At 42.4% G+C, this 10,272-nt stretch overlaps 1 protein-coding gene across 2 annotated transcripts in view; it reads left to right on the top strand.

Moving 5' to 3' along the window:
- The first annotated feature begins 3,055 nt into the window (after positions 1-3,055).
- LOC147622002 (protein PTST homolog 3, chloroplastic-like) overlaps positions 3,056-10,272 on the top strand; it is a 28,876-nt gene continuing 21,659 nt past the window's right edge. Inside the window, exons 1-9 of one of the 2 annotated variants that reach the window (XM_086823045.1) lie at positions 3,056-3,340; positions 3,507-3,656; positions 3,923-4,359; positions 4,488-4,641; positions 4,778-4,868; positions 5,045-5,116; positions 5,204-5,257; positions 9,663-9,782; positions 9,894-10,018. In XM_086823045.1, coding sequence (XP_086679171.1) covers positions 3,111-3,340; positions 3,507-3,656; positions 3,923-4,359; positions 4,488-4,641; positions 4,778-4,868; positions 5,045-5,116; positions 5,204-5,257; positions 9,663-9,782; positions 9,894-10,018 — 1,433 coding nt within the window. In that variant the 5' untranslated portion in view covers positions 3,056-3,110. Of the gene's footprint in view, positions 3,341-3,506; positions 3,692-3,922; positions 4,360-4,487; positions 4,642-4,777; positions 4,869-5,044; positions 5,117-5,203; positions 5,258-9,662; positions 9,783-9,893; positions 10,019-10,272 lie in introns of both variants that reach the window. The other variant, XM_086823046.1, reaches the window with a different exon arrangement.

Below are 10,272 nucleotides of genomic sequence, written 5' to 3'. Positions count from 1 at the left end.
TCTTGGTGATGTTGCCATGGCGTGCCGGTGCTTTGGTCAGTTGCTAGAACTGCATGTAGCTCACTTTCTCCATGGTGATGTTGCCATGGCGTGCTGGTGCTTCGGTCGCTTTTGGATTTACATGTATCTCGTTTGCAAGATGGCTTCTTGCGTGCTCGTGGCTTTGTCGTTTGTTCTTGGTTAGCTACGCTTTTTGCGAGCACGTTGCTTTGACCTTCTTTTAGTTGGTATATCCGGCTTCCAGCATGCATGTATCAGATCGGATTTGGTCTTCTAAAGATTTGTGGGACATAGTCATGTTTTCTGGACTGTTTCTATTTTACAGTAAGTTATGGATTCGTCAGCTATTTAATCACAGTGTGCGTTGTTTTCTTCATCTGCTCTATGTTCATCGTTTGCTGCCTTGTTGTTCATTGTTATCGCTCCCAAAAGAAAACCCATGCATTACATCAATAATATCATATATGTTTTCTTGTTACGTGTTCTAAAAAGCTTTTTATAGTGTTGATAAGGTTTTGTGGGTGCATATTAAGAAGCCATTTATTATTCGTTGCTATTGTAAATCTGCGCTCGAACCTCTTTAAAAAATATATATATATTAATCAACAAAGTAAATATGTGCCCACAAAAAGAAGCTTCATTTAATATTCGTTGGTACTGTAAATCTGCACCCAAACCTCTTTTTTTTCCCCTAAAAATATTAATCAAAATAAATATATATATGCCCACCCAGCATTCTGTAAGTTTGGCTTCATTTATTGCCAATCTAGAAAATAAATAATCTTCCCGCCTTGTGTAGTTGTCGTTTTTTTATTTTTTAAAAATGCTACTGTAGAGAAGTCATGAACAATGAATTCTGTTTGTGGGTTTTTTTTAAAGAAAAAAAGCAATGCTACTTGATTGCTCGATGCTCGTTTGAATAATGTGTCTTGCTTGTAATAAATTAACAATGCCAAAACATAGTACTTGATTGATGGGCGGTCATTTGATTTATGTGTTACATTGCAAGCTTACTGTACTGCTATTGTTACATTAAAAGCTTAATGCACTCTAATTGTTTTGAAGGATACACACAACGTGACGACAAAGGGGAAAAACCAATGACAAGTGAAAAAAACGTAGATTCGGAGCCTTTTGTGCACAAGATTCCTTCTTTCCTACCTGAGAAGAAAACAAATCTCTTCGAAGTGTCGATGAAAGTTGAAATTAGGAATGGCGATATAAAATTATCATTTTGGGAACCCCTAGAAGAATTTATCAGAATGGAGTGTTTAAAAGGCCTCTTTGCACTGGAAAAAGGTCGCACCTTGAACCACTTACATCTTCAAATGGTTGTCAGTTTGATGGTTCCTTTCCTCATAAGTATAGGTAAAACCATCAAACGATATTTAGGATGGGAATTTTTCAAGCCTGAGGGTGGCTTGGTTATGTGTAAAGGTCTTAGACAAATTAAAATGCACACCTTTGAAGGCATGGTAGGTTACTGTATGAAAGACTTGCACAAGCCACACTTCAAGTTCTTCTCGCATAATATATCTAGTGAGGAGATAACAAGGCGACGTCAGCTATACGCTCATATGGCCAGGCTAACTTGAAGAACAAAGTTTGCTTGTCGCTTGTCAATCTTTTTGAGTGAGCATATGTATACATGGATAATTACATAGCAAATAAGCATTGGTGCTTTGTTGTAAAGCACTCTACTGAAAATGGTCTGCACTAGAAAGTACTACCCAGCAACATCATGGATAATTCTTCCAAAATTGGTTCATGTATGAGCAGGAAAGATCTGTACAGTATGGAAAGTTACGAAGCTTCCTCACCTCACCCACTGCATAGACATAGAAGAGATTTTCTTTGTAGATTCTCCTTCTGCCAGATATTTCAATCCAGTGCATGTAAAAGCAAACATAGAAGATGAAGAGGGTGAAAGTGAGGATGGTGATGGTGTACAAAACATGCATGCCACGACAGCGCAGAACCAGGGACTCAAGGCAATCCCATAGTCATTGATGATGATCAAGAAGCCTAATCACCGCATGACTATAGCACATCTTATCTTTCTACATGGGAGAGGGCATATAAATTCAAAAAGGCCATTGTGGATGGAGACGAATTTGTTCCGCTCTCACCAAAAGTCTGTAGATTTGAAGGCCTCACTGAGGAAGAAGCTTGTTTTGTGTAGTCTTAATTTCTACAGTTTGTAACCTTCTATTTAATTACTCCGTTGTTGGTTGTAACCTTTATAAATAACACATGTGTTACTTTTGTGCATGTACATGTATCTTCTCACAATTTCTCTACGTCGTTTTTCTAACCTTGCCAAGTGTAAGTTTTGTAACCTTATAAAATCTGAATGGTATGGATTTGATGTTACAGAGAATGCAAAATGGTATCAACTGACTATTGATCTGGCTTGGATCCCCTCTTGCATACTAGGGAAACTTAATTTGTAGTTGGTTTGATGCAGATTTCTTTGGAGGTGAAGCCCAAGCAAGTGAAACTTGGTCCCAAGACTAAAAGACGATACTTGAAAGAGAAGCAGACAGACCATACTTTTGTGGCTTTCATAGAGAATCTAATGGGGAAGCATTAATGGAGGCTTCTATTTTGTTGAATTATCATGTGTCTTGGGAACAATCCTCTTTTGTAATGGAGGAGGATAGATAGAATCTATTATGTGATTTGCTAAACAAAAGTGATTAGAGATGTAAGGGTAGGGATATGATGTTGACTTTCTGGTGTCAGTTTGATGTAAAAAGCCTTTTTTTTTGCTGATTTATGTATATATTTACTGGTCCCAAAAAAGACTTTATAAGGTTTGTAACCTTATAAAATCTAAGGTTCCAGTGAATAAGCACCATTAAAAAAATGTTTTTTTTTTGCTGATTTATGTATATATTTACTGGTTAAAAAAACTTTATAAGGTTTGTAACCTTATAAAATCTAAGGTTCAAGTGAATAAGCACCATAACAAAATTAATTAATGTGTTAGAGTGAATAAACTTGCCTCCATCAACTCGTGGGAAAAGCCATTTTAGGTCCTTTGTGTATGCGTGTGTGTGTGTATCCTTCATTGGCAATATTTGGGGAAGCAGCACTGGGAGAGCTCGATGGCGCTCCTGTTTCAACTGGATTCGGCGTGCTCGAGCTGGTTACAGGAGACATGCTGCGACACTGCGGACACCAGGGGCGCTGTTCTCTTAGCTCATTACCACCATCATCAGAAGACCATCCACCACAGCTTCTCTTCAAGGGGCGCGCTGCAGCAGCAACAGCCAAGTTCATTCCATCACCGCGTCTTCTGCTCTTCTTCGAATGCCGAGTCGGAATCACAGGCCAGGTTTCATCCTACCCATAACAAGGATCCACTGCAATAGTGTCTTCATTACGATGCCTAAAGAGCACGCTCGAGAGGAGGAGTGTGTGTGCTTTTTCCATATAAGGTTCATGTTGAATTCAGAGTTTTGCACATTGTAATGGCTATCATTTGATCCATTTCATGGCAGGAAGCAAAGTAATTCTAGTAGCCCCAGGAGGCCTGCCAGAGCTTCCAAGAGCGATGCAGAGCTCCGTAAGGACCTCCAACTCTTTCTGTCATCCCAAGGACTCCCTCCTGACAAGGTGCCTTCAACAAAGGAACTTTCTAACTGTGGCAGGTGTGCGCAAAGACCTCCGCCTGCATGTCTACGTCGTAAGTCTTATGCTTGAGCGCTCATCTTTGCCCATAAAACATTTAGTGTAGTCCGTTTTTAGTCCTTCAAGTATCACATCATTGTGAAGCTTTGCAGTATACTTTGGTTTATGTCCCTGCATTTTCTAGTTATGCACATGAACCATACCGATGAAACTATACTAGATGCTATCTGTTTACCAAAAGGCATGTGGCGTGGATTGTCTCAATGAATCTGAGTTTTTGGTGCAGAGAGGATCTTGCCAAAATTGTGAGGAGGCGTGGTTACAAAGCCATCCATACACTTCTGACCAATTCTGATACTGGACCTAGCTTCGCACAGGAAAGAAATCCAGTTTCTGGTGTCACAGACAATGTTAGTGGTGATAATGTTAGTGATGCCTCCAAGGTCACATCTGATCCAGCCTCCTATGCTCCAAAAGCTGAGCAGTCACTCAATGGTATGGCAAGGCCTGTGATATCTGGCATCTCTAACGACACTGGCCAAGTTATAGAGTCAAGCTCCCTCATCCAAAAACTAACAGATCATAAAGAAGATAGCAGCTTTAAAACTGCATCAAATGCCTCATACTTTTTTAATGGAAGCTTGATTGAAAAGCAGGCAGATGAACAGTTGCACAAGAGAGCTGCAGATTTTGTTAAGACAGGGCAACTTGATAATGTGCAAGGTACATTGCAAGAGAACATACTTTTCCTGGTTCTTATTGCTGTCCCCAGTCTTGTCACATTTATTATATTTTATAATGTAAGTTCTGCGAATATGGACTATGTGATACAATCAGTTATTGCAACTTAGATTTTGATGAGGATGAGAAGAATGAGGACAACTTTTATGAAGATTCAAGTGACGAAGATGATAGTGGAGAAATGTGGGATGAGCATAAAAGTGCAGAAGCTTTAGCTGTTGAGAAAGCTGCAAAATTACGAGCAAAGCTATTGCCGTTTTACAAGTATTTCTATGAAGCGAGGGTGCTTGTTACATAGGGAAAAGGTTTTTGAGTTGCAAAAAGAACTTGCTTTTTTAGGCCCTGAGATTGCCTTCCACCTCATTGTTTTTGCTATAGCGGCTAAGCATTCTTGTTTCAGGAGTGATATTGCTGGTAAACTCAACAACCAGACCAATGAATCTATTCTCAGCATTCTGCAAAAACAAAAAGGAACAGAAGAGTTTTATCAAGTAATGAACATGACCCCTCACAACATGTTCTTGAGGCACATGGTTATCATGCTATTGTGTGGAGCTCATTATTGATTGAATCAAATGACCACTGTGTTGTTTCCGATTGATCGCAGTGTATCTAAATTGTGAAATCAGGTAAACCTCTTCTGATCTATATCGTGCTGTTCTGTAAGGCAAACAATCAAATGGGACGGGCTTTTACACGAGAGGCTGAAGTGGAGCTTCAAAACATCAAATCTGCCCTGGTTTGCATCAAGTTCTATAAACTGTTTTTTTGAAACTTTTAAGTACTCGGGTTCTCTAACATGGATTTTTGTTTTTATGTGCTGCAGAGCAGCAAAGAGAGAGAATTAGCTGAAATGTCACTGGAGCTGGAGGAAACAAAGGTGAGATGCAAGAGATGCTTCTTAAATGATATGCTTTCAAAATGTTAGCATTTCAGTTTTAAAATCCAGGGATTTATGGTTGTGTGTGAGGTGCCTTACCATTGCAATTTTCAGCATTGTGTGGTTGAGACATGCTGTGAAAGATTTGAATTGATGTTCTGGATATTATGTTTTTCTTCTCAGCATGGGAAGATGTTATATGTTGTCTCACTTCCTGTATGGGATGTTAGAATGCTCCTCTCTGCGTGGAATATTTGCGCCACTGATAGGAGAGTGAAAGGTATGAAAGGCTGAAAGTATTTTGCAAGGAAAACCTCACTGTCCAGTATGAACAAATGGGAGTGAACACTTGAAATTGGTGAATCAAAGTAAAATAAGCTAGACATTGTGTGGGAGATCATGCAAGGCTTAATGATTATAGCTTAATGCACAATTAGGAAAAATTGGAACATGACTATATGATAAAGACACGTGCTTAGGAGGATCCGTTGTCGAATCCGCTTGGGATCCATAGGTAAATGCTCATAATGGTTCATTGCCAAAACCATAACCTCGGGTGTTGTGTCCGTGGTGGTGTGGCTCCCACCACGTTGGCCTCAGTGGGAATGCCAAGGGTCTCTGATTTGTGGGGGGATGACAAGGGGGTAGCCGCAGAAGAGGCTAGGGGATGAGTCCACTAGCGGACAAGGCTGTCGATGAGGATAGGCCTGCACTGACTGGCCCCTTTGGCGGCAAACAAAACACGGCTCAAGCAACCCTAAGAACTCAACCCGCTGCAAAAAGGAAGTACCATCCAACTACGGGATCACAAGATGGCACACTCGGTTCTTTGGAGAGGCCATAAGAATCGGGAGCTTGGTTACCCATGCAGCAGCTGCCACTGTAGGGGGGGCTTTCAAGGACTGTCTATTACAGGAAGAAGAGCGTGGTATTCCTTTAGAAATCCTGGGAAGTAAACCAACACGGGGAAGCCTCAAGCTCCTACCAATGGGTTTGGATCCGTAGAGAACCCATGTTTCCACTTGGCAAAGTAAACCTGGAAGCCTCATATTGCAAACGTTCTTGACGACAGGGTCTTCATGGCGAGGGGGGCCAATCAAGTCCTATCCAGATGTAGCCATTACCAAGAAACTAGACATTATAAGGCACCCCTACTTACTGACTAGGGCAGCTTGAGGTCCCATATTTGTTATCAGCTCATCATGATACTGATGAACTTGCATACCAGGGTGGTGGCTTCAAGAGAGACCACTGAGGAAGCCAGTGCCGGAGGTCTGCTTGAGAAAGCTGACAACTGACAGTGGTCTCGACAGGGTAGGTGGAGTGGCATGGATTCCTCTATTGGGAGAAGAGCCAAAGGGAGCCAATCAGCTGCCAAAAGAGCGCAAAACTAGCCTGGCAGCAAAAGAAGGAAAGGTGGACGACAAGGAGGGGGACTAGCCCGGATGGCTGAAAAATAGGTGAGGAGTGGAAAACGGGAAGTCAACAAGGGCCTAGAAAGAGGACAGGTGGATAGGATAAGTGTGCCATGTGTCATCAGTTCAGTGTGTGTGTGTGATTTCTATGGGTCAAAAGCATGTACATGGTGAAGGTTCAACACATCAGTCAAATCATTATTGTGACTAGCTCTCACTCTACAGCTTTGTCTCCTCTCTCTCTTTCTCTCTCTCTCTCGTAGCCAGCTCTCCTGGTACCATGCAATTCATCATGGTATCAGAGCCTGGTTAGGCTACTCTCGCTGCAGTACGCCACCTGTCACATGTAGCTCCACTCTCTTGTGAGCTTGCCTATCTCTGCTGTCTACTTGTGCTGCAGCAGCGGTCCATCAGCTGCCCTACAACGTACTATGCGCAGCATCGCCTCTGCTGCCCTGTGCCACCTCCATCTGCTCTGTGTCCACCAATCAGCAGCTGCAGCTCCCAGAACTGCCTATCTACAGCTCTCACCACAGCCTCATGCATTGTAAGCTCTTTGCCACCCACTAGCGCTTTGCCATGTCAGCAATCTGATTTTGGGGCTTCTCAAAAATTCAGTGAAAATTGTCAAATTGAAGCTTCTGCAATTGCAAAAATTTGGGCCTTTTTCAAAATCAAGCTTCCTACATTGAACTGAAGCCTTTGCAGTACCATGGAGATCAAGAGAAGTAGCATGGTGCTCAAAAATTCAACGGCTCCAACTTCCCTACGTGGCAGACAAAGTTCTCCTTATGAGGGATGGAGCCTGGAATGTAGTCAAGGGCACTAAGGAATCTGTAGAAGCATCCGCATCAGCAGAAGACAGCATTCACAACAGTGGAAAGTTTTTCTCTCAATGAGGAAGGTTATTATGGGGCTTTATGATTTCTCCTACGTATGAGTCACGAGTTCTTTGCCTGGGAACTCTCCCAAAAACTGAATTACATAAACCTTGTGTGTATGAAGTCAAGGGTTCTTTCTCCTATGTATGAGTTGAGGGTTCTTTTCTCGGGAAGTCCCCCAAAAACTGAATCTTTGTGTGTGTTTTTCCTTGTATTTTTGTAATGCCTTAATGTTATAAAATGCTCCATCATTCTCTTTTCATACCCCTGCTTAGAGCAAGGGAGGGTTGTTTTTGGGGTAAACTGATATAGGCTGTCATGAGTGGTCAAGCTCTTATATGAGGCCTGGCATGAGAGTTCAGGTGTCGGTGTCATTGTGCCTCTTTTGAACACATGATACAAGTAGAGGTCAAATCACCATGGCTATTGAAGGTTTCTCAAACAACACCTCCTTCACTCCAAGGGGGAGTTTGTTGGGATGGGATCCAGGGCTTAGTAGGTGTGAACACCTCCATGTGTCATCAGTCAGTGTGTGTGTGTGTGTGTGTGTGTGTGTAATTTCTGTGGGTCAAAAGATAAGGCTTCAAGCCTACAAAAGCATGTACTTGGTGAAGGTTCAACACATAAATCAAATCGTTATTGTGTCGTGTTGTGTCGTGCAATCTAGTTCTCACTCTGCAGCTTTGTCATCTCTCTCTCTCTCTCTCTCTCTGTCTCTCATAGGCCCATTGGGTTTTTAGTAGACGCTCTCTCTCTCTCTCTCTCTCTCTCCTTTTCTTGGTACTATCATGTAGTTGGCAAGCAGCATGAACCGAAGGAAAGGGCAGGGCGGCGAAGGGCAGCACGAACAACAGAGGGGTGGTAGCGCGAACAAAGGATGGGGCCAGGCGCGAGGGAGGCATCGGCCTCTGCGGCGGCTGTCCTAACTTTTGCCCACTTTGTGAAATGATCTGTTGCTCCTATGATGTAGTGGGTTTTGGTTTTATATTCGGCAGGACTACAGTTACAAGAAACGGGGAAATGTGATCGTAAATGGAAATGGCAATTTTAGGGCCTGAAATGGGGAAACGCTACATGATCTAGGGAGATGTAAAAAAGAGGGCAGGAGGGAGAAGAAGAGGGAGAGAAGAAACACATGGAGATGTAAGAATTTTACTAGAGTACATGATTGCATATCGGGGTAATGGAGATTGGTGATGAGAACGAACAAAAGAGGAGCTAATACTACCCTGAAATTAGGGATTTATGTTTGTTTCCCTTGCCGTTTCTCACCCTGGAAATGGAAATGTGTTTCGGGCTGCAAGCAAAGGGGAAACACCATTCCTAGCATGTAGGGGTGCCATTTCGGCCGTTGCCCATAACTATGATGTGAATAGGGTCACTACAGGCTATAAGTGATTTATGGGTCATTTATGGCGTGGGCTAGTGTGAATGAACCTATTTATTAATAGTTGTGATTTTATTACAACCCAAGCCTATATAAGCGAGTTATTGGCTCATAGGTGGTATCCCTCCATAAGCAAGACTCCCTGGGGGTCGAGGCTTAAGCAAGGCTGAAGTCATGTTTTAACATGGCACCAGGATTGGTGGGCTTTGGTGGTATGGGACACCAGGATTTTGGTAACAAGTATGATATGGTGGTTGTCTAGCCTCAAGCTCGTGCTTCAAATGGAGCTACAGTTGGGAGGTGAGTGTGCAGGCCTCTTTCTTGATTGGTTTGCGTATGTTATATTTTGCAGGAACTATCCAAGAGATTTAAGGGCTGTTTCAGATTTCATATGCTGGGGGGCAGGGAAAAAACATGTTTTTGGCAGTGGGGGTTTGCTCTCCCAGCCTCTTTTGTGGTTGTGCATAAGAGTTAAAACTGTTGTATTCCTTTGGATTCTCCCTTTGAGGCATTCTCTCCATTTTAAACGATGTCTTCTGACTAGATTTTTGTCAACAAGAAGGCTTGTGCCTTAAAAGATTCTTGTGTTCCAACATTTTCTCCTAAGACGCTGAAGTTATGCTCCAATTTCTTCCCTTTTCTATTTAAATTAAGGATTGAATGCTGTGTTTGGCTATATCATCAAGTGTTGTGGCTTTTCTGATTTGAATCATGCTCTACAGGCTCAGTTAGCTTTAGTCCAAGCAAAGGCTACAGCAGAAGTGGCACAGGCAAAGCAAGTTGCTTTAGAGAAAGATATTCGCCTGAAATCCGCAGATCAAGCTTTGGCCAATTTGAAACGAGTTTGACCTTCTTCCTTCCCCCATTCCTTAATCGAAGATAAAGAAGAGAGATTGGAAATAGAAAAATGCATACTCTGGGTTTCCCCCCCCTAATTAATTTTGTCTTTTCAGGTGCAAGTAGAGTACTGGGGTGAAGGAGGAAGAGTAGAGCTTGCAGGCAGCTTCAACGGATGGGAATACTTTGTCTTTATGGAGCCTGATCCAACATCAGAAATCAGCAAACCTGACGGATCGAGGTAAAGTGCTGATAACTTACAGATTTTTTCTAGGGTACTCGCAAGTCAGGTTATGTAGACGGGTTGAAGGGTGTAACAGCAGCTCAGCTTTACAACTCATTTGTGTCAGCTCTAAAATTACATGGACCACCAAACAATTTTGGAAGGCTGAATGAAACAGGCACCTACATCTGGAAGGCCCGCCTGACTTCATAGAGAACCCTTAAAAACACCATGTTGCACAAACATACACAATTGAAGGGGTTGCTGGTGAG

Source organism: Cibotium barometz, chromosome 29, assembly GCF_041138505.1.
Source record: "Cibotium barometz isolate CiBa-2024 chromosome 29, ASM4113850v1, whole genome shotgun sequence".
Classification (NCBI taxonomy): Eukaryota; Viridiplantae; Streptophyta; class Polypodiopsida; order Cyatheales; family Cibotiaceae; genus Cibotium; species Cibotium barometz.
Note: the sequence above shows the minus strand (reverse complement) of the source record. Positions and strands in the feature narration are given on the sequence as shown.